This window comes from Halichoerus grypus, chromosome 3 (genome assembly GCF_964656455.1).
Source record: "Halichoerus grypus chromosome 3, mHalGry1.hap1.1, whole genome shotgun sequence".
Classification (NCBI taxonomy): domain Eukaryota; kingdom Metazoa; phylum Chordata; class Mammalia; order Carnivora; family Phocidae; genus Halichoerus; species Halichoerus grypus.
Genome location: NC_135714.1, coordinates 13,694,624 through 13,719,683, shown reverse-complemented (window position 1 = coordinate 13,719,683; position 25,060 = coordinate 13,694,624). Strand labels below are relative to the sequence as shown.

The following is a 25,060-nucleotide window of genomic DNA, read 5'->3' as shown; positions in this document are numbered from 1 at the left end:
CACTTATATCTTCATATTTGATAGTTAACATTTCCTCATGTCTTTGTTCTCCATATATTTTTTGAGTTATCTAATAGTGAATCTTGGGAATCAGTTCCATCATTTACTCCCAATCATGATAAAACTGACCAAAAAAAAAAGTATTTTCAGAAAGGAAAGGATATTGGGGTCATGTCTGTGGACTTAAACGTTTTATTATTAATTTCCTTTCTTTTTCTCACTTTGATAACTGCTTTTTGTCAAATCACATATTAGTTTTGGTGAAATATTGGTTGAATCTAGTAAAGTTACTGTTTCTCTAGAAAATTTTTGATCTAATGTTCAGAATTTGCTTTGGTGTTTTTGCTACTCAACAATATTTATAAAATGTAGATAAAATATTGCATACTTATCTGTGAACCAGGTTAAGTCAGTTTTAGAGAGCAAAATAAAATTAATTTCACTTTTCATTTTAAAATAAAAATCCTTTTTAATATATATGAATATAATAACCCTTTAAACAAAATACAATCTCCTATAGCAATTCATAATCAGTATATCCCAATTCCAACCCTAAATAAAATTTCTACAAAACAGGAACTATTAACAATAATAGCAAATATAAGAAATCATAAATGGGAGGCTATTTTCATGTACAGAGTTTGGTGATATGTTTAATTTAAATAGATACTTTTCTGAAACAGAATTCTTTTAATATATTTTATTCTTCTTGCTGCTGGTATTGGATTAAAAAATTTTTTTTGTAGACTTCTGCCTTGGTTGCTAAGTAATCCTGGGTGTTAGTTAAAATTAGATGTATATTAGTTTCTTCAGTGGGACATTTTCCAGCATTTGAAATTAAATAATTAGGTAAGTAATGCCTTTAGTCTTCATGTAATTACTTTAGTATTTAAAATAAATTAAAAATAGATTTTATTTTTAAATAGCTTAGATTTTTTATTATTAGGTTAAAATGCCTGCAGCTTAATCTTAGAAAAGATATTCTGTTATGTATATGAAATCTAAATTCCTTAATTTTCCTTGTGAGTATGCAAAGCTTTCTTTTATCAATAATTTTTATTTTCACTACCTTGAAAAAATATCTATTTTAAATAAAGATAAGATTTTCTCCTACATCTTATTTTTCTTATTTGCACTAATACGGATTGATAATTATCAAAATAACTTACAAAATGTCTACTTTCAAAAATGTAATTCCTTCTGAAGCACTTTCCATTAAATATTCTTAATACATCCAAAGCACTAAACATTAGCAATCTATAAATATAATCATACCTATAATCAGTTTTTATATCACAAAACTAGGGCTTTCCTTTGACTATGATACTTGCCATGGGAAATTAATTATCATCGTGCTTCATTATATTTTTGCTGAACAATAATCAAGATGTCATTAGTGCAGCTCTATAGGAGTTAGGAGTCCAGCAATACCAAAATTTCTTTTGTTCAAACTCTGTTAAAATTGTAACTCCTTATAATACTGGTATTTTTGCTGTAATTCATTTTTTGTTTGATTTTTATTTTTAGTTCAACTGTTGATGCAAAATCAGAGGAAGCTACTAAAATGGAAAAAGGAAAATCAGCATTAAGCAAAGTTTTGGAATCTTTGTGCATACATCACCAGCAACAAGTTTTGGCCATGTTGAAATTAGTCCAAGAGCAGAATGCTGCTTCTCTTTGCTCTTGTAATACATCATATACTGTGTCTTCAGAATCTCAAAAGCCCCTAATTGAAGATGGTTTACATGGTCTATTCTGTAATTATGAATATAGGCTGGCAGAAAGAGGGTGTTTACAAAATGAAAGACAAAGCCCTGGTTTTGTGCCTCTGCCAGTCTGTATTAAAGATTTACATTGTTTATCTTGCCAAACTGTAACTATTGAACACATTAAGACAGTAGTGAATAGAGGAATTGCAAACAGTTCTAATTCTCACAGGTGCTGTTCTGGACTGTTACCAAACATTCACTCTACAAAATCAACGTTTCATGCTCCTCTTTCATCAAGGGAAGTATGTGATGTTTCAGTCAGTCTTAAGGATTTCTGTAGATCTCGAAGTCCGTCACCTCCACCATTATCACCTGTACAGACTGAAGGATTTGAAAAATTGAAAGATGTCGTCTCAGAGCTTTCAGCCTTAGAAAATAATGGACTCGAAATAAACATTAACCAGCCTCCATCTCTCATACCAGCAGAAATAAACAGTGACAAGGGTGATCCTGAAGGTAAAATACATAAAACTAAAAAATCCAGTAACTCTGATTATTTGCTTCTGGAAGACAGCGATAATTGTACTACAAATCGTGAAAAAGGTGAAACTACTATAATTTTTCAAGATTTAATGGATCGTATTAATGAAAAACTAAAATCAATAGAAACTACAGATGTGACAAACCTTATAAAATTATCTAGCAGTGATTGTAATACAGATAATGATTTAAAATTGAGAGATTTAATATCCTCACTCTTGAATAATGCCAAGGCCAGTGATTACAGTTTCATGGAATTGCTGAGTCAACATGATAAAAAGGTAGAAAATAAAATTATTCAGACAAGATTTCGAAAGCGTCAAGAAACCTTATTTTCAATGCACAACTCTCCTGATTCACCCATGTTTAGAAGGCAGTCTTTACAAATAAAAAGAGAACTTGCTAGTCTTGATGAAAATTTTGTAAGAAAAAAATACACTGAAAAAAATTCAAGGAAGTTGACATGCAATGATGAGATATTTTCCACGGACAAAAAGGAATTCTATCATTGCCAAGGGTCTTTACAAAATTCTGAAAGCTTACAAGATAATAATCATGCAGAAACATCATTTTCACCAGATTGTGCATTACAATCATTGCAACTACCTCTTCATAGTTTAGAAACTAACTTGGCTTTTGATGCATTTTCAGAAAGCTTTAAAACAACTTCCCCTGGGAAAATGAGCATAAAGTCACAGGAGAAATCTGCAGCTGGAAAAAAACTTTTGCAAAATCACAAGGAGAATCCAAAACTGGAGAATACTCAAACTCCTTTGAAAAGTGATGTTCCTGGACTTTTGAGCAGAACTAAACGAAATATTGTGCCCCCAGGGTGGTATTCTATATATGTAACAAATAATTATGTTTTTAAAAAATCCCCTAAGGCCAAAAAACTTTCTGAATCTACAAAAAAAAAAGACCCAGTGAAAAATATTCAAATTGAAAGCTCACACAATATAGATCTAAACAAAATTGCAATGAATTCTAATTTACAAGTTGTTGTGGAGCGTTTGGAAGACACAATAAATATGGCCAAAAAGTCTTTGAATAATCACTCATTATCTGAAGGATGCAAGGCATCCAAGAAATTGATAGAAATTAATGGTAAAGATCAAACTGCAGGTAGAAGTATGACTCTTACTTTAAGCAGAACGACATGCAAAGAACAGAGTTTATCAAAATCTGTGGTAGCAGCCAGCAATATCAAAAGCAGTCATATTCCTACAATAGATATGAATAGCAAAAGACTTGATAATCTGGAAAAGTCATCTATTTTAGATACGAGTAGCTTGATTTCCAATGTTCAAAGTGTGCCAACAAAATATGAAGCCATTGAAAGCTCTTTTTCCAGCTATTCTAGCCCTATCAAACTCATGTTTTTATCTGAGGTTAAAAGCAGTGAAGGAGTCAAATATACTTTAACTTCAGTTGGTACTTCCAAATCAAATATTGATCTTCCTTCTGAAAAATGTCCAACTCATCATGTAATTGAAAAAAAAACAGAAACAAATAAGGATGTCCCAAATGCTAACTTTGAAAATTATAGTTCTAATCTTAATGATAGTGACACTCTACAGGGAGAACTAAACAAATTTAATTGTGCAAAAGAAACTACAGAATCCCCTGCAATGTTTATAGATGATATGAATAGTGATAAGCCACAAGATGAACCTAAGGAAAATCCAAGCAATGGTATTGATTCATCTTTTAAACGAAAACCAGGTAGACCTAAAAAAATAGGTCCCCAGGTTGTGAAACAAATTAAGCGGCCAATTGGAAGACCACCAAAACCTAAAACTGATCAAACAGACATCACCATTTGCCAAAATGAGTCTTCTAGTGCTGGAAAGAAAAGTCCAGAATCTCTCCTATCAGAAGTAGAAGAAGGTATTTATAAAAAGAGTATTACCGTAACTGTTATTTATGGAAGATCAAGAAGAAGTAGAAGGCATGTTTCTGAAGGAACTGTAAACATAAGCAATATTATGTCTTTCAGCAATAATGTTGCTGATTTTCCAACTGAATGTAACAGTCTCAGAAATATTAGAGAATACAAAATTGACTCAGGTGAAAGAAGTGCTGTTTCAAGTTTGACTACTGAAAGTGAGATCTTGGGGTCTGGCTTTGAATATGTTAGGCCTATCAAGAACAAGTCTGTGATACCTCAACCTTCCAAGAACATTATTCGACCAAATCAGAAGCCTTTTGCAATAATTAGGAAGCCTGGTAGACCTGCAAAAGTGAAAATCTCTGGCATATCTGTGACTATTAATAGAGTTTCACCTCAGGAGAGAGAAGTAAGTATTAGCAGCTGCTTACCTCCTTTAGAACAAGAAAATACATTAGAAAAAAATCTGGCTGAAGAAAAGTATGATTACCAATGCAGTAAGATGGATACAAGGCACACTGAAGCTGACATATTTAAGAATGGATCAAAAAGTATGGTTGCTACTATACCTTTGAGACATTCTATTAGGGATAGCAAACCATCTCTCCATTTCTTACATCCATTAGCATCGTCTAGCTCACTTATTTATAGAAATGCTCTGCTCCGTAAATCATATAAACTCCATTTGCAGAAAGGTAAAAGTCAGAAGGAAAAACATAGGCAGTCAAGGATAAAAATAGCTTCGAAAGGTACCCCAGCAACTAGAAATTCAAGGAATGCAAAAATGTGTTTGGAAGATAACAAATTAATACCCATTTCTGAAGTATCCTTGGACCCTATAATTTCATCAAATCCTTTGCTCAGGTGGTGGGCTGCTTCTACTTCAAACGATTCCTTATTAGAGGAATTAAACAATAGATTTGAGCAAATAACAAATGCTTGGGTACAAGTGAGTGGAGATGAAGCTGGAAACTGTGTTCATAAAAAAAGAGAACGCACTGAAAATGATAATTTCAAAATAGCAAACCCTTTGGAAACCTGTCTTTTAGAACTTGAAGTTTCACCTGTAAAAATGCTTTTTCGGAAAAAGTATGATTTGAATGAACTCTGTATCTGGTTTATGCAAACAACAGAAACACAGTCTCTTTCACTAGTTAGAAAAGCAAATGCTCGAAACCCTTTGGAAGTAATAAATACCAGAGGAATTAAATTAGGGACCAAATATTCTAATTTTAATATCAGCCCCTTCAGAAAGCACTTTAAAAAATTTGCACTATCTTCTCCTTCAAAATCAGCAGGGAAGTTGCATATACTGCATAAAATGGTTAGCTCTCCACTGTTAAATGTGAAAAGTAATTTAACATTAGCTAGATTAAAAAGAACTGAGTTTAAGAGGTTGCAACATGCAAAGTGGAAAAGAGAGGGAAAGCTGCACAACCATGGAACAATTGATTGGATCTCTAAAAGGAGGAACTTAAGATTTTTCTGCCAGAACCAATTTTTAAATAAGACTGAGGGGGGAACAAAGGCTGACATCCCACTCCAAGGAAAAAACACAATAGATAATCAGTTTATTTTGCCACCTGAGATCAGGGATGACTCTCTGCAACAGAAGGTGGTGATGTCTGACTTGAAAACACATGCTAGTTTAGAGAATAACTTTAAGTCAGAAGCAAAGGAGAATGGAACAAATTGCAGCCAAAAAGATTTTGAAAAGGGACCAAGACTAGGAAATGTATGTCCAAATAATTGGAGGTCAAAAACCTTAAAAGATTGTAGAATATTTTTGAGGAAGATCAACTATCTTGAACACAGAAATACTTTTAAGCTAAATACAATCATTTACTCTCCTGAATCTATTGACAGTGGAAGTAATCATCAGACTCATAGAGAAGAATCAAAGTGCTTTACCTTAAGATCCCATTCTGCTAGGCAAAATTCTTTTAAAAAGCAATCTAAAGAAATAGAAAATGCTAAAACAAATAGTCCTTCAACCAATAAATTTCCTGGCCAACTTGACAACAGTAAATTAAATAAATGTGTTAACTATGACAAGAATCCTGATAGTTCTGATGTTCTTAGCAAATTGAACAAAAGAAAAAGACCACCATGGAAGACCACAGAAATGTCAACAAAAAGACATAAACGACAGTCTTGCAACAGTGGACAAATGGCAAACTATTATTCAAAATCCCAACTAGGTAAGTTTTTCTCTACTTAATTTTAAAGTTTCATTGTAGGTGCCTTGAGTAAAGTATGAGATAATGGGTAGAAAAGGAACAGCTGATTTAGTTTCAATTTATTTCCAAAATATTTGGACAACCTAATTTCTTGGCACCTAGTATGAAACTCACGAAATTAGGTTCTACTAAATGTACCCATGCACTTCCCTACATCTTAATGTGTCCAGGATTTTAAGCAAATTAAAATATATTTAGTAGAGACATAGAAAGCTCCTAAACATATATCATTAATGTACAAGTTATATTATCTGTTTTTGTATTTGATCTAATATAAAATATAGAAAACAGTGTGAATGGTAAATATGCCCAAGGAGCTATCTAAAAATTAACTGCTACACTACAGGATAATATGTATTCATTGTCTTGATAAATTAATAGCTTTGAGACCATGTGGAAAGAAGTAAAGACTGTCTCTGCTAAGTTGATGAGGTCTGTAACATATATAATAATTCTAGTAAATCAATCTCACATTCACCATCAAATTGTTAATGCCCTCTGGTACTGCTTTGAGAACCATTTTAAGACTCTGCTTATTTAAACAGTGTCAAGGAACAAGATATTTTCTTCAATAAATAAGCAAACTTGTTGAATAGGTTTTTTTCAGATGAGACATTGAACTAGATTCCACAGATACAAAGATGAGGATTTCTTTCCAGAGATAATCTATAGTGTAACAAGGGAGAAAATCATATGCAGATGCTGTTAAGGTAATGCTAAATTTAGAATGTAAACTGAAATTACTTTAGTAAGTAATTATGTGCTTTACTCAGTTATGCTGGCCTGACTTTGGTGCCTCAGGGAGACTGTTCCCCTCAGACCCTAGCAAGATGGGATATGAACACTGTAGTTGCCAATGTAGCCAGTTCCATCTCAGCTTATTGATAGGTGCTAGACAGTTCAGGATTTGTAGAAGTATGGTAATGCTCATTTCATTGCTTCCTGGACATGCGAGAGAGTGCCAGGTTACATTTGTAAATTTAAGGCTATTTTATTGTATGGTTGCATTGTTACATTGTATATTTTAGGGGCTTATGGAGGTATTGATGGCTTTATTTTTGTTACCTTTTTAAAACTTTTTTAAAAGCTAAGAAACAATTATTAAATTTTCTATTAAAATATTAAAAGCAATAAACTCAAGTTTTAATAGGTTAGATGATTATAATGACCCCAACATTCAATTAATTGAATGACTTTAAAATGCCTATTTCAGTAATATTTAACATGCATTAATTAAAAATTTTTAACTTTGTAACATGTGACAATTAAAGCTTTAATGTTAATCAAATTAGAGTCTCCATTATGAAAGATGAATCAAATTGAAAAATAATGTCCTTTGTTTCTTGTCCTTAGGATAACTAAAAATAACATGACAAATAGCATGTCAGGAAAAAAGAGGGAAGAAGCCTGATAGTGATTAAAAAAAAAAAATTTATAATTCACCTAAAAATATATACACATATTTTTTGAAAGACTGTCATGAATGGAGTAGAAAGTGCAGTGTTTCACTTTTAATTCTTTCATTCTCATTTCATGCTGTTAGCGTTTACCAAAGGTAGTTTACAACAGAACCGTATTTTGTCCTTCTAGCTTCTTAACCATTGTATCTTCCTAAGGTATGAATATAAAATTTATATTAATATGATTCTTTATCTCACTAAATATGAGATCACCCTGGAAAAATCAGATGGAAAATGCCTCATTATTACTTTTTCAAATTAATCTCAAAATCCTTTTGTGATTTTAAAAAAAATTTAGCATTGTTGTTTTACACCTTTTCTCATTTTTAAAATTACTAGTACTATTTCCTGTTCTGCTTAAAGTTTTATTTATCTTTTACTGATAACTTTCCTTCTTTATTTAACATTCTTTTTTTTAATCAAGGACATTATTTTTACAAAGTTGTATTTATAGTAGCATTTGTTATATTTATCTGATTTTAAAATGTTTCTTAAGGTGTTATTTTTTTTCTCATTATTCTTGGTATTCCATACTTCTTAATGCCTTTTTGGAAATGACACTAAAATTCATTATCAGTTTTATATGTGTTTTTCTTCGTCATAGAGTAATTAGTGACTGGAGATTTGAGAGAGATTTTTAACAACAAGGACTTTTCTAGAAAAATTCATAAAGCAATGTATATAATGAATTAGGGAATATTTCTATTGATGAAAAGTTTTGCTTCTGCCATAAACGTCTTGTTTTTGTAGATTTCAAGATTTACTGTCTAGATATAGTTTAATACATAGGAGTTTTAAAACTTATACTTCACTACATTTGTACTGCTGTGTATCAACTGTAGACATGGAAAGGAAAGAAGAAATGCAATTCTGTCCTATTCTTAATTCAATATATACTTAATGAATGCCTACAACATGCTCTTAGATACTGTAGAAAGTTCAGAAAGTTCCCTTTCCATCTGAGTAAGAAAACAAGACTTGCATCATGTACATATATTCAGTAAATAGAGTATATTTTATGTTTTAAGTGAGATATGATATTATTAATTACATTAAGGGGATAGAATGGCTAAAGTCATGGTTTGTGTTCTCATGGAGCTTATCATTTCATAGGGGACAGTGAATAGGCAATTCCAGTAGAAAGTAGAGTACTGTGACTGGGGAGAGCACCAAGGAGGGAGGTTGAACCCAGGTTTAGAAAATTAGGCAGGGATTCTTACATAGTTACATCTAAGCTGAGATTTGAAGGATGCCGAAGTATTAGAAGTCAGGGGAGAAGTATTTCAGGAAGAGCAAACTGCATGTGGAAAATTTGGGCGACAGAACAGGCTTATAGAACTCTGAGTAATTTAATTCATATAGCTGAGGCATAAAAGAGAAATTAAGAAAGGGGCAGGGGGTGGACAGAAAAATGGCAAAAGATAAAGCTACTGAGGGAAGCATAGCCCAAATTGTGAGGCCAGCATCCGTTAATGAAAAAGTGTTTGGAGCCCTAGTGTGGCAGGAATGGAGAACAGATACATTTGATGGAGGTCTATGAGATAGAGTCAGTACATCTTAGAGAGTAGAGGAATAAAGGGTAATGTCCAGGTTTGAGCTTGAACATCTAAGTGATAGATGGTAGTAACATTCACTGAGATATAAGAGAACATTAAGAGTGTGCAGTTTTAGACGTAAGCAGTTTGAGTGGAATATCTAAGAAAAGATGTTTAGGAAGCAATCACAGTTGACCCTTGGACAATGCAGAGGTTAGGGGTGCTAACTTCCTGTGCATTAAAAAAATCTACATATAACTTTTGACTCCGCAAGAACTTAACTACCAATAACCTGTTGACCGGAAGCCTTACTGATAACATGAACAGTTAATACATATTTTCTGTTATATGTATTATATACAGTATTCTTATAATAAAGTAAGCTAGAGAAAAGAAGATTTTATAAGAAAATCATAAGGAAGAGAAAATACATTTACAATACTGTATGTATATTTATGGGGAAAAAAATCTGCGTGTAAGTGGACCTACGCAGTTTAAACCTGTCTTATTAAGAGGTCAGCTTTGGTTAATATGTGTTTGTTTCTCAGAAAAGAGGTCTGAGCTAGAGATAAAGATTTTGGAGTCCATAAATAATTGAAACCATGAGAGTGGAATGGATTGCTCAGTGTAAAATGGGAAGAGCCTAGGACCTCAGAGCCCCAAAGATATAGAGGAAAAAAAAAATTGTGCACAGGGGCACATGGATTGCGTAGGTGGTTAAGTGTCCCAACTCTTGATTTTGGCTCAGGTCATGATCTCAGGGTCGTGAGATTGAGCCCTGCATCAGGCTCCATGCTCAACAGGGAGTCTGCTTGAGATTCTCTCCCTCTGCCCCTGCCCACCACTCGAGTGCACACGCGCACTCACTCTTTCTCTAAAATAAATCTTAAAAAAAAAAAAAAGTACACAAAAGGAGACTGGTGAGGGTAGTCAGGAAGTAAGAGGAAAGCCAGGAGAGTGTGGTAGAAAGGAAATGTGTTTTAAGAAGGGATAAAACAACAGTGTGAAATGTTGAAAAGAGGTTAATTAAGCCTTGAAATGTTTCCACTGAAGATAGCACAAAAGGTTATTGTAATGATTTTGGAGAGCGTAGTTTTGGTACGCAGCCAGAAATCTTATGATTGAGTTAATGCAGGAAGAGGAAATGAAGAAAATTAGCACAGAAAACTAAATGGCTCTGACTGGAGAGGAGATAGGGAGATAGTGAGAGGAAGCCCTCATGAAGACTGTTTTTTAAAAAAAAGTTTAGCTGCCAATGAGAAGCCAGTAGAGAATGAAAGGTTGAAGATACAAACAAGATGGCAAGCAGTGGAAATGGAGTGAAGCCCCAGAGTGAATTATTGGACATTATGGGCCATCATTAGATAGTTTCGGTGAGAAGAATCACTTCTCTCTTAAAACATGAGAACAGTGGAAACAATATATGGGAATGCACGTTAGTTCACAAATTCATGGGCAGAATATTGAGAATATTAGAGATATTTTCTATGAGTCCAGAGGTAATTTAAGAATAATATGGTGGGTATTGTGCAATGTAGATAACGTTTGAAATACTCTCTCAAGAAATAACGGGGTTGAACAGTTTTGTGATTTTTATCTCAGCCGCCAGAATGTAAGCTTGGAGAAAGGTGGGCCCTTAGATTTAATTGGGTTAATTGGGTTCACCAAGTGGGTATAACAAAAGGACAAAGAGATCAGGCCGAGAATTCATTCCGTGAATAGTGAGAAACTAAATAAAGTGTAATTCTAGGGAATCTTTTCTAATGATAGCACACAGTATAGATTTTTGAGGGGAAGGACAAAATGGGGTGTGTGAAAGGCTAGCTGCAAGAGATGATTTTTGAGGTGATAATGGCCTAAAATGGAGTGACTATTGAAAATAATAATATAGAACTTTTGCATATCAGTGTCTTTTGAGTTACCGAAGTAAATGTGTGCCTTTCCTAATTGATAAATATCTGGATGTAAATAAGCTTACTTTGGACACATCTAAGGAAGTTTTAAGACTAGAATAACTAATGTGGACTTGAGGTAGCTATACTCATTGTACTCATCCTAAAACATTGAATTTTGCCATAAAAATTCAGAATTCAAATTGATACTTTGAATTAGATTCTGAGCTGACTGAAAAAAAGTCAATTTGTCAGCTTCTCCTGTTTTGTCATCTATCCTCAAAAATGACTGAATACAATTTTTCCATTTAGAATTGTGGTTTTCACACAGGTATGTTAACTGATGGGTGATTTTTAATTAATAGTATACTCATTCAACTACCTAAAACTGAAACCAACCATGCATCCTCCTCTGGTCCTGCTCATGAATGGTTTACCACATTTTTTGCATCCTAACTCAAAATATCCTTTTAAATTTGTATGGTTGAGGCAAACCTTGGCACAGAATATCCTTAAACATGTTTAAATAAAATTTAGAGTTAGCATTTCTTCATGTGCTATTATTCAGCTTCATAATTATCATTTAATGGAAGAACTATGTAGCATAGAGTAGATGATTTTCTAAATTTCATTTTGACAGAAACACATTGCTAGATGACTCGTCACCTTCATCTAGTTTGCCACACAAGCATTCCAGAGATATAGTCCAAGAAGCACTAGTCCTCCAAGATGTTCTGTGGGAAAAGGGTTCTATGGTCTAATAACTTTGGGAAATGCTCAGTCCTGTGCTTGTTGAATCACTATGCCCCATTAACATGTTAAGCATTCTTCAAACTTTATATATCATATCATATCATATATCATATCATAGCTTTTTATGTCCCACAGTTTGGGGAACATAATTGGAAAACACTGCTCTATATAGTTTCCTGCTAGGGTTTCTTTATATTTACTGTCATATTCCCAGAAAAATGCAATGACTATAAAAACATGTTAATTTATATACTAGATTTGTTCTTGGACATAAATTAGAGTAATCAAAATTAAGTTGTAAGTGCTTTATTAACATTCACCATTAAAAGAACACTGTGGTAAATACCTATAAGCCAAAGATGATCACATTCTAATGAGTCCATTTTGTAAATCTCATTTTTGTATATTAGATTTTCATTTCATGTTAAGAAAGGAGGAGTGGTGGTAGCAGTCAATTCAGGTAGCTTTACCATAGATATTACAAACCATGAGAAAATATCTTATGAATTTAGGAAAACATATGAGATCAGTGTTTTGTCAAGTCTAAATTTCATATGACATCAGTATCTCCTCAAGTCTTAATTAACCTTACACCATCTTAATTTGGTCAGAACTGGATGAAGTGAAGATAGATATTTTAATGGAAAAATGAAAAAACTCATTGGCATATTCTTTTTTATTTGGACTTCATATTACCTCTTTACTAATTGACAGTGCCACAAGTGAAACTGTTAAAACTTTTGGTTATTTGAAGTATTCTAATGAAATCAGAAATTTTTAATAAAAATCCATTCTATTTATAATTGAGTTTCTTCCCTATCAGCATAACTTTCATAGGAACTGAGTAAGGAGAAGAGTTTTAGGTTTTGACGCATTTCTAACTCTTGCTATAATGCTTTATTAAAATATAGAAGAGCTACTTTGATAATCTCCTGTCTTGATTTTTTTTTCTTAGAGTTTTTCTTGACTATTTTATATCCTATTGCTTTGTTAACCATTACTGAGTTTTTCACAGTATTCTACTTGACTAATTACCCCACATCTTTCATGGAAAACCATCTAATTTACTCAACAAATTGGATACTTTTTCTTTTGATCTACTAGGCTTTGTGTTAGACATTAGAGTCACAGAGGAACTCGGGGAACTTATAAAAAAGTATGTCAAATTGTTTTTACTTTGGCAGCACAGTATAATTTGAAGAAAGATAATTTGATTGATTCTCCATACTAGTGGATATGGAGTACAGAACTATTTTCAAACATAAAACTAATTCTCTAAATTGGGGCACCTGGCCCATGGCCTGTTTGTAAGTAAAGTTTTATTGTAACACTCCAAGTTCACTTAGGTGTTGTCATTGCTGTTTATGCCACTGAAGCTGAATTGAGTAATTTCATAAAGCCCACAAAGCTTAAAATACTTATTACCTGGCCTTTTGTGGAAAAAAGTTTGCTGACCTGTATATATCAGTAGAATTTTGGTATGTGGCTAGAAAGTCCTTGGGTTGTTTAAAAATAGATTAAAGTTATTATATCCAGTTTATTCTGAACACCCCATCCTCTCCCTCTTCCCACACAATGCAATATATTTCTGACTTGTAGTTGTTTTGTTTTATCTGTATGGGACAAGACCTATCTTTATCCAGCAGAGTGGTGCTGGGGGAGCCATGAGTGGCAGTTTATTCTGTTTTGTAAATCTTTATTCTCTCCCTGCAGCCTCCAGACCTGTTTTGTCTATCTGAGGTAAGTCCAAGGGTCGCCCTTCTTCTCTTCCTTCACCGGTGGCTACCACCTGTTAGAAAGATTGATTTCAGTGCTTTACATTCCTTCCTCAAATGTTCTCCTTTTTTCTTCTCAATTTCTTCACTTAGGGATTCAGAATTCTTGGTTCAGCTCTCCCGGCTACCATTCCCCCCCACCCTCATTTTTCCTGGGCAGTAAACAGTTTGCAGTGGAGCTGAGCATTCTGTGATTATAATGTTAAGTCTATTGAATTCATCTGTTGTTTAATTACGTGCAGGGGGCGGGGGGGACAGAGCAGGTGTCTGAATGATTTCATCCTGCCAGGTTTTTTCTTGGTTGTTCTTGTTTAATTTTAATAAGACCTTGGCTTCTTTTTGCTACCCCACTCCCATTCCAATCCCAGGCAACCTAGACATTTCATTTGTTTTCTACTTTGTTTCTGTACATAGAAACAGAAAGCTAGATAGACCTCATTAACTTATTCTTTAAAAAATGTCTCCTGTGTGCCAGGCAATATGCTAGACATACAGGATAGGATGGGGGACAAAACCAGGTATTGTTCTGCCCTCATGGTTCAAGTTTATTAAGAGAGGCAGACATTGAGTAAGTAAGTACACAAATCTTACAAGTTCTTAATTAGTAGGTGGTATTATAAGAATTCCTTATAGGGAGATTTTATCAAGTCAGAGAAATGGGGGGGAAGACTTCTCTAAGGAAATGGCCATTGAACTGAGCTGTGAAGAGTGAGTAGGAATTAATTAGGCCAAGTAGCAAAGAACTGGGAGGGGAGGACTGACTTCCAGAAAGAAAGACTTGCATGTGGGAAAACTGCAGCATGGTATTCTTTGCAGGTAAGACAATGACTGGTGTGTCTTGAGTCAAAAGAGAAAGGAGGAGCATGATATCAGGTGTGAGGATTGAGAAGTAAATGAAGGATAGACCATGTAGATTCCCATAAGCCATGTTTATGTACTTTCAGTGGCTTCCTATTGCTCTTAGAGTAGAGATTGGATAGGGAAGATATATGACATCATCAGATTCTCCCTAGAGGATCTCTCTGACTGCCTTGTGGAAAATGAATGGTAGACTGCAAGAGTGAAGGCATAGACCGTTATGTGGTCCAAATGAGAACTGTACTACTTTACAACAATGCTTTACAAACTTTAGTGTACATCAGAATCACCAGGAGGGCTTATTAAAAAAGAGATGGTTGGGCTCCAAGGACCACACTTAGAGAACTATTGGTATAGAGTGTAGAGGGTTGTAGTAGAAAGAAGATGAATTCCTTACTAATATGATCATTATGTTATAAATTTCCCTCTGAACACTACTTTAGCTATATCTCACAAATTTTGCTCTGCTGTATTTTCACTCTCATTAAATTAGAACTATTTTCATATTTCCCTTGTGATTTCTTGTTTAACCCATGGATTACTTAGAGATATATTGGTCAGTTTCCAAATTTTGAGGATTTTCCAGATACTGTTACTGATTTCTAGTTTAATTCTGTTATGGTTATAAAATATACTTTGTATGATTTTAATTCTTTTGAATTTATTGAGATTTTTTATTATGGTCAAGAGCCTATCCAGATCTACTTTAATGAATGTTCTCCGTGTTATTGAAAATAATGTGTAGTCTGCTGCTGTTGGGTGGAGTCTTGTCAGTTAAGCAAGTTGATAGTGCTATTCAACTCTTTTACATCCTTCTTGAGTTTCAGTCTACTTATTCTATTTATCCTTGAGAGAGAGGTTTTGAAATCTGCAACTTTGATTCTAGATTTTCCTATTTATCCTTTCAGTTGTGGTTTTGTTTCATGTATTTTGAAGCTCTGTGATTAGGTGCATATACATTTAGAATTTTTATGTACTTTTGATGAATTTACTCCTTTTTCATATGAAATGAACCTCTTTATCTCTGGAAATATTCTTTGGTCTGAAATCATTTTTTGTCTGATATTACTATAGTCATTCCAGCTACTTTTCACTAGTTTTAGCATGGTATATCTTTTCCCACACTTTCATTCTTAATCTATATGTCTCTGTATTTGAAGTGAGTTTCTTTTAGGCAGCATACAGTTGAGGCTTGCTTTCTCACCCAATCTGACAATCTCTGCCTTTTAATAGACCATTTTCATTTCATGTGACTTGATGTGGTTGAGTTTCAGTCAGCCAACTTTGTTTTGTTTTTTTTTTAATTGAGGTATAACTGACATACAACATCTTAGTTTTGAGTGTACAACATAATGATTTGGTATTTGTTATGTATTGTGACGTGATCACCACAGTAAGTCTAGTTAACTTTTGTCACCATAGAATTTTTCTTGTGATGAAAACTTTTATGATCTATTCTTTTAGCAACCTTCAAATATGTAACACAGTATTATTAATTATAGTCAGCGACTGTGCTGTATGTTACATTCCCATGACTTCTTTATTTTATGACTAGAAGTTTGTACCTATTGAGCCCCTTCACCCATTTTGCCCCCGCCTCTAGCATCCACCAATCTGCTTTCTGTATTGGTGAGCTTGGTTAGTTTTTGTTATTTTTAGATTCCACATATAAGTGAAATCATCTGGTATTTGTCTTTCTCTAACTTATTTCACTTAGCATAATGCCCTCAAGGTCCATTCATGTTATTGCAAATGGCAAGATTTCCTTTTTATGGCTGGATGTGTGTGTGTGTGTGTGTGTGTGTGTGTGTGTGTGTGTGACAGAGAGAGAGAGAGATTCTCTTTATCCATTCATCCTTTGATAGACACAAGTTGTTTCCATATCTTGGTTATTGTAAATAATGCTGCAGTGAAAACGGGGAGGGGGGGTGCATATATCTTTTCAAGTTTACTGTTTTCATTTTTTGGATAGATATCCAGAAGTGGAATTGCTGGATCATATGGTAGTTCTATTTTTAATTTTTTGAGGAACATCCATACTATTTTCTATAGTGGGTATACCAATTTATATTCCCACTAATAGTACACAAGGTTTGCCTTTTTTCCACATCTTCACCCACACTTGTTATTTCTTATCTTTTTGATAATAGCCATCCAACTTTCTATTTTCTATTTGTCCCAGCTATTATTTACTTCCTTTTTTCTCTTTTCTTGCCTTCTTTTGGATAAGCTGAGTGTATTTTATTATTCTATTTACTCTCTTAATTGTTTTTTTAAGAAGTACTTGCTGTCAAGTTTACCCTATATATCAACTTAGCAGTAACTCCCTTCAGATAATGTTACACCACTTCATGTATAGTCTAAGAACTTTACAGTACATTTGCATTTCCTCCCTCCAAGCCTTTGTGCTATTATTATTGTCATACATTTTGCTTCTATAAATGTTATAATCTTCCCAATATGTTGTTACTGTTTTTCCTTTGCACAGTTGTTCAAAGAGATTTTTAAAATAGGAAAAGTATTTTCCCCATGAATTTTCCATTTCTGGTACTTTTCATTCTTTTGTACAAATCCAGGCTTCTATCTGATATTATTTTACTTCTGCCTGAATAACTTCCTTTAGCATTTCTTGTAGTGTGGGTTTGCTCTTTATTAATTCACTCAGCCCTGCCTTTTTGTCTGAAAAAGTCTTATTTCACTTTTTTTCCCCCCACTTCTGTTTTTGAAAAGATATTTTAGCTGGATATGAAATTCAGATTTGACCATATGTTTCTTTTAGTACTTTGAACCTGTTGCTCCACTGCCTTCCAGATTTTGAAGATAAGTCTGCTGTCATTCTTCTTTTTGCTACTCTGTATGTACTGGATTTTTTTTCCCTCCAGTTGCTTATAAGATTTTATCAGTGGTTATCAGCAATTTGATTATAAATGGGTTTGGCATTGTTGCCTTCATGTTTTTTTCTATTTGGAGTTTTTTGAACTAGTTGGATATGGGGGTTTAGTTTTTATCACATTTGGAAATCTTTTAGCTATATTTTCTTGAAATATGTTTCTATCTCTCTTGTCACTACTCTCCTTTTGGGATTCCAATCACATTTATTTTGCCGCATAGAACACTGATACCTGTTCATTTTTCTACATTTTTTTCTCTGTTTCATTTTGGATTATGCTATTTCATGTTTTTAAGTTTGATAAACTCTTCTTTGGATTGTCTAATCTGCTGTTAGTAACAGCCAGGATATTTTCATTTCAGAAATTATATTTTCATCTCCAGAGATTTAAATTTAGTCTTCTGGGGCACCTGGGTGGCTCCGCTGGTTAAGTGTCTGCCTTCGGCTCAGGTCATGAGCCCAGGGTCCTAGGATCGAGCCCCATGTTGGTCTCCCTGCTCAGCAGGGAACCTGCTTCTCCCTCTCCCCTCTGCTGGTGCTCTCTCTCTCTCTTGCTATGTCTCTCTCTCTCACAAATAAAGAAATAAAATCCTTTTAATAAATAAATAAATTTAGTCTTCTTTGTATTTACTATATTTCTCCTCATGCTTATGCTTTCCTCAGCTTCTTGAAAGTACTTGCACTAATAATCCTTGTGTGCCAATTTTACATTGTGTGCTATCAGTTCCTACTGATTGATTTTTCTCCTCATTTTGGATCATATTTTCCTGTTTTTTGCATGCCTGGTAATTTTGGATTGGATGCTGGACATTGTCGATTTTACCTTGTATGCTGGGGTTTTTTTGTTTTGTTTTTCCAGTGTCTTCAATGTTTTGTGGCTCTGTTCTGAGACACTATTAACTCATTAAGAAAACTTTATTGTTTCAAATCTTGCTTTTGGGCATTGATAGGCAGAGTTGGAACAGCCTTTGGTCTAGGACAGTGGTTCTCAACTGGGGATGACCTGCAGAGGATATTTGAGGATGTATAGAGACATTTTGGATTGTCATACTTAGTGGGTAGAGGCCAGAGATGCTGCTAAACATTCTACAGTGCATAATAAGACAGCTCCTCACAATAAAGAATCACTTGGCCCCAAATGTCAGTAGTGCTAATTTTACCCCACTAGTGAGGCACTACCAATAATTATTTACTGTCATATGTGTCAGGGGGTCTTTCCGTTCTTGCTGGTGGGAACACAAATTATATCCAGTCCTGTATGGCCTCTAGCGATTTTCCGCCTGGTCCTTTTCAGTGGTCTTTTTCACAGATTTGGGCAACATTTATCATGCACTGATCAGTATTTATCTACATATTCGAGGGAAGCCAGTGCAGATCTCTGCCCCACAGATTCTGGTTGCTTTGGTCTCCCTCAGCAACAAACTGTCCTCTCATCTCAGGAAGATCTCCAAGCTCCTTTTGGTCCCTCTCTTGAAACTGCAGGCTGGAAATTCTTCAGGCAGTAAGCCAGAGCAATTTTTATGACTTCCCTCCTTTGTTCCCTTCTTTCAGGGATCACAGTCACCCGGTACTTTCTTTCATCCATTGTCTTAAAAATATTTCAGAGGCACATGGGTGGCTCCGTCAGTTAAGCATCTGGCTCTCAATTTCAGCTCAGGTCTTGATGTCAGGGTCGTGCGTTCAAGCCCCACATTGGGCTCCATGCTGGATGTGGAGCCTACTATATATATTGCTTATATTTTTGTCTATTTTTTAAGTTGTTTAAAGTGAGAGGGTAAATCTGATTCCTGTTACTTCATCATAGCCGGAAGCAGAAGTCCTAGATTTATTCTTTTGACAGATATTTATCCAGTTTCTATATGCAGGGTACTGGAAATAATATGTTGAACAAGACCAATATGTTGTACTCTGTCATCAAGCTCGTATTTTAATGGGAGGGAGGAAAAACATAAGCAATTGTAAGTTCTGTGTTAATGAAATTAGATGATCTAAAGAGTTTCTAGTGGTAATAACTTTAGGTTGAGTACTCAGGGAAATCCTTTTTGAAGAAGTAATGTGGTGAGCAGTGGGAGGATTTGAGATGTCTGAGATGTCATTGATAACTGAAACTGAGTATGGATGAGAACCCCTAAAGAAAGATTATAGAAGAAGAAAAGGAAGCCTGGGACTTAGGCTTGAGAAATTCCAAGCCATCCAAGAGGAGGATGACTTGCAGTGAAGGGAAGAGGAAGAAGAAAGCCAATATTGTGTTTTGTCTCAAAAGCCAAAAAAAAAAAGTGAGTTTCAAGAAAGAGGTTTACTCTTCTCAGGCTGCCATCACAAAATACTGTAGACTGTGTGTCTTTTTTTTTAAAAGATTTTTTTAAATTTATTTATTTGACGGAGAGATAGCACAAGTAGGCAGAGTGGCAGGCAGAGGGAAAGGGAGAAGCAGGCTCTCTGCTGAGCAGGGAGCCCAATGCGGGGCTCGATCCCAGGACCCCGGGATCATGACCTGAGCTGAAGACAGCCGCTTAACCGACTGAGCCACCCAGGCACCCCTAGACTGCGTGTCTTAATGACAGAGATTTGTTTTCTCACAGTTCTGGAGGCTGGAAAGTCCAAGATCAAGGTCTGGAGGGTTCAGTTTCTGGTGGGTCTCTATTGCTGGTTTGCAAATGGCTACCTTCCCATTCTGTGGTATCTTCTTCTCCTCTTATGGAGACAAGGCCATCAGATTAGGGCTCCACCCTGTAACCTTATTTTACCTTAGTTACCTCCTAAAGGCCCTATATCTCTTAATATAGGGGGTTAGAACTTCAGCATATAAAACAGGGAGGTACACAGTTCAGTCTATAGCAGAGGAAATGACCAATAGTGTTTAATGTTCTTAGGAAGGCAAAAAAGTTGAAAATTAAAGATCATTCATCAGACTTATCAATTCATTGGTGACTTTAGTAAGTGCTGTTTTCATGGAGTGAAAGACCTGGAAGCCAGATTGGAGTAGGTTAAGAATAAGAGAGAAGAAAATGGTGATAGCAAGTATAGGATAACTCATTAAAATAACCTAGCTCTAAAAATGTTATTTTGAGGAAAATAAAAGATTGAGTGAAGTTTTGTTTTGTTTTTGTTTTTAGGAATGAGAGACCTTGCACTTGTTTGTTTTTATTTTTAAGGAATGAGAGACCTTGCACATCATGGTGAGGAGAAGACATGTTCTAGTATTTATCTATTGCCACAACAGTGCTACCTTACAAACCACCCCAAAACTTACTCCCTTAAGTAAATTAAGCACTTATTTCACTCCTGTATCTCTGACTGGCAAATAAGGCTAAGAGGTTCTTTTGGCTTTGGCTGGGTTCCCTCACATGCCTTGTACTAGCTAGCTATCAGGTGAGCCAGGTTAGCCCCTCTCTGCGTCTCACATCCATCCAGCAGGCCAGCCCAGGCATTGTTCTCATGGCAAAAACAGAAATACACAAGGGGGCATAAGTGCCCAAGTAGTTTCTCAAGCTTCAGCTTGCACTGGCCTCAGCCAGTTTAGAGTTCATACTTGCTAACATCCTGTTGGCCAAAGCAAGTCACATGGGTGAGGCTAGAATGAGAGGACATTGCAAAATAATAGGGCAAAGAGATGAATATAGGGAGGGGTGAAGAATTTGGGCTGTAGATGCAGCTATATTAAAAAAAAAAAAGGAAGGGATCATTGATTATGATCATTGATTATAATCATTTTTAAGTTCCTCAGAAGGCAAATGGGAACAGGATCCAAAATCTTTCTAAGGGCTGTCAGGTTCCACACTCTTTCACAGTTAGTCGGTTGGCATTATTTTAGATCAATAGCTTGCTAAGTGTTTTTAATTTAGTACTAAAATTTCCTATTTTATTTTTATAAATGTATGTGAGTCACATTTGTGTTTATTGAATATCTGAATACCTATTATATTTAAGATACTGCTTTAGGCACAGTTGCATTATACTAATTTAATATACAAGTTAATTAAGAAATTCAGGTAAATTCTTTTTGGCCCTACCTGGCCAATGATCACTTGTAAATCACATAGCACTGCAAACTGTTCATTGATTTCTGAAGAGAATTGGTTTTGTGCCTTTAATCGGACTATAATTTCCTTTATTCCATCCAACTAAAAATTCAGGTAGATATCCTATTTCTCAGGAGAAACTATTCTTTTTATTCTAGATGTTTTCTTGTGAATCTTTATGGTTTGCTCTACTAATCATGATAGCACTTACTAGTTAAGCACATACTATGCTAATCTTTATATTAAAAAAAGTAGTTCTCCTGAAATTGTTTGGAGTAAACTGCAAATCTGCGATTCTAATCCAAAAATATGAGACTTCAAAGTCTTACTCTTAACCACCAGGTTCTTCTGTTCCTCCAAATAACCACATCAAATAATCAAAAGCAAGTCAGAAAAAATGTCCGACTTAAAATCTACCACTTAATCTGCCAGGGCCCTTAAATTCACCAGTATCCTACCAAAGAGAAATTTTTCTCTTGAGATAAATTAAGTCTTTAAAAACAAAAAACCTGTATAACCTAACTCTTACAGAGTTTGCCAACAAGAGAAAGGATTTACGTTAGACATCATGTTCCACTGGTAGACCATGTGTAACTGGCTAGATCCCTATGGCTCTTTCATTTGAATCCTCCTCCCCTTTAAAGCCCAGAGATTTAAAATTAAATGGCTGTACTAGTGCAAAAACAAATCATACACATATCTGTCATCCTGTATCCCCACATGTGTACCTTTTGACTTTTTGTTAGTAGTACTAATATTAACATTTATCGAGTCCTTACTATGTGTCCAGCCAGGCATTTTACATGCATTCTCTATACCAACTGCTTTGTTTACATAAACTCATGTAATAATCGCATTACCCTTAAGAGGTGGGTACTCTCATTATCTTCACTTTTCAGTTAAATTGAAGCTTAGAGGTTAAGGAATGTACACTTAGCAGGTGAGTGATTTAATTCGGAATCAAAACTCAGGCTCTATGAAAGCTTCCCTCTGTCCCAATTTACTAAAATCCTTTAGTAAAGAATTTACTTTAGACCTATTTCAAATATTTTTTCCCCAACCTCCCCACTGCTGGGATTAATTTCCCTTCTCTGTAATCCCTTAGTCTTCAGTTACCTCTTCTATATCTATTTATAATAAAATAAATATATTTATTTTGATAATTTATGAATACTTCTCCCTTCTGCCTCCTTACCAAGCTGCAAAACCCTTGAAGACAGACACCATCACAGTATTTTATATTCTAAATACATTAGGTAGGTGTTGGTTAAGGATTTGAGGGAAGAATGAGTGAATACTAACTTTGGTAACCAGCCGACCTGGCTTATAAATGCATGCCAGCTCGTCATAGAACTGAAACACTTTGATAGGTGGCGAAGTCCTTGGTATTGGCCTCTGGGAACCCTGGAATTATCAAATTTAGAGTCCACTAGACCAAGGATTTCATTTTTATAACTTCTTACTACATCAAAACCATGGGAATATGCTTGTTGACTTCATAAATGTTCTCTGATCCAGTTTACACATTTAACAACCCTATTGTGGTATTTGGATAGACTTGTGGAGAATCAGGCTCAAGGGTATAGCTATAATAGCTATTCAGTAAATTTTCACAACATAAGATGACGCTATTGCCAGAGGAAATAAACCAGTCATTCAGAATTTGGAGTTAAATAGATGAGTTCAAATTCGATAGTTTCGGGTACTTTATAGTAACTATTCACATTCTAAATCCTATACCAGATTTGTTTATCCATGCATACAGCTGACTTTTCTCCCTTTGAAAAGATGAACTTATGTTTCTTAAAACCTTTAACCTAAACAATACTCTTATGGTAGGGGAGCCTTGGTGGCTCAGTCAGTTGAGTGTCCGACTCTTGATTTTGGCTCAGGTCATGATCTCAGGGTTGTGGGATCGAGCCCTGCATGGGGCTCCGAGATCAGCAAGGAGTCTGCTTGAGATTCTCTCTCTCTCCCCCTCCCTCTCCCTCTGGCCTTCCCCACAGCTTTCTCTCTCTAAAATAAATCTTTAAAAAAAAAAAAAAACACTCTTATGATAGCTCTCAAAAAACATGTCTGTGCCCTAACATATTTTCTTTTTTTTATCTTGAGAAATTGAAAGATATGACTACTACTTATTTAGTTAAATATGAGGAAACTTCATGCTCTACATATATAATTTCCTAGATACGGTTGTGGCTGTAGCCCTTCAGAATGTCTGTCTGTCTGAAATCTGTAGACCAGGCACTTATCATATGTTAAGTATTCTGAAGAAATAGATAAATGGGTATTAACATAAAGGGAGAATCATGACAGAATTACAGCCCAAGAGTTAGTATGCAGGATAGGGTAATAAATCCTAGACTCTGAACTTGCATTTATTAGTTGAGTGAACCTTAATGCATCATTTTACTTCTTTGAGCCTCAGTGGTGGTTTTTGGAATTGAATGCAATATTATCGGAAAGATTTTTAGCATAGTGCCTAGCATGTAGCAACTGCTCTAGAAATGATCTTTTCAGAACTGTCTTGCTCACACTAAAATTTGTTTCCTGCGATTTGGCTAGCTTACATTAAAGTTTATTGTCTCTATGACAGAAATGAACTATCCCATATCTCTGGTAATAAGTAAAACAAGTGTGAATTATTACGGCTAGATATATTAAAATTTTTTTGTTAGAATTATCAGTAATCATTTTTTAAAATATTTTTTAAAGATTTTATGTATTCGTGAGCTCATGAGCAGAGAGGGAGAGAGAGAATCTCAAGTAGACTGGGCGCCAAGCACATAGCCCAATGTGGGGCTTGATCTCAAGACCCCAAGATCATGACCTGAGCCAAAATCAAGAGTTGGCCACCTAACCCTCTGAGCCACCCAGGCACCCCAGTAATCATTAATTTAAATCACACATTGTAACTGTTTGGATTTCCATGACCCACAAAAGATTTTCATCTTTTATACTTCCCAAATGCACATATTCTTGTAAACCTCCATTCACATTCTGGAGAGACGTTCTACCTTACTTAGGGTGGATGAAATTACAGAAGTATTGAAAATAGGCTTGTATGTCCAGATGATCATTTCAGTGCCCCTTCCTTGTCCTCATTCACTCCTCACCTACCGTCTGTCTCGGTTGCTAGTTTGATAGAAGAGGCCTTAGGGTGAGTACCTCTCTTCCAGCTTTGTCCCCCATTCACCAAAAGACACAGTGTTAAATTAAACCTTTGCATTTGTCGATAGCTCCGTATGGTTTTTAAATCATGTTAAATGGCTCTCATTAAATCATTCAGAAATGTAACGGTAAACAGGATGATGTTTCATTTTTTTTAAGAGGGAGAGAGAGAATCTCAAGCAGGCTTCATGCCCAGCACAGAGTCCAACGCGGGGCTCAATCTTACAACCCTGAGATCATGACCTGAGCCAAAATCAAGAGTCGGATGCTTAACTGACTGAGCCCCCCAAGCGCCCCTCAATATCTTTTTTTAAAGATGAGAAAAGG

The 25,060-nt window shown here is 35.0% G+C and overlaps 1 protein-coding gene across 5 annotated transcripts in view; it reads left to right on the top strand.

Annotated features, from left to right (window-relative positions):
* Nucleotides 1–25,060, top strand: part of LCORL (ligand dependent nuclear receptor corepressor like) — a 168,472-nt gene that overhangs the window by 135,482 nt on the left and 7,930 nt on the right. The window contains exon 7 of one of the 5 annotated variants that reach the window (XM_036072083.2): nucleotides 13,731–13,757. The exons of 2 other annotated variants lie outside the window; for them this stretch is intronic. In XM_036072083.2, coding sequence (XP_035927976.1) covers nucleotides 13,731–13,757 — 27 coding nt within the window. Of the gene's footprint in view, nucleotides 1–1,527; nucleotides 2,226–13,730; nucleotides 13,758–25,060 lie in introns of those variants that run through there. 2 more of the 5 variants (XM_078068439.1, XM_078068433.1) reach the window with 2 other exon arrangements.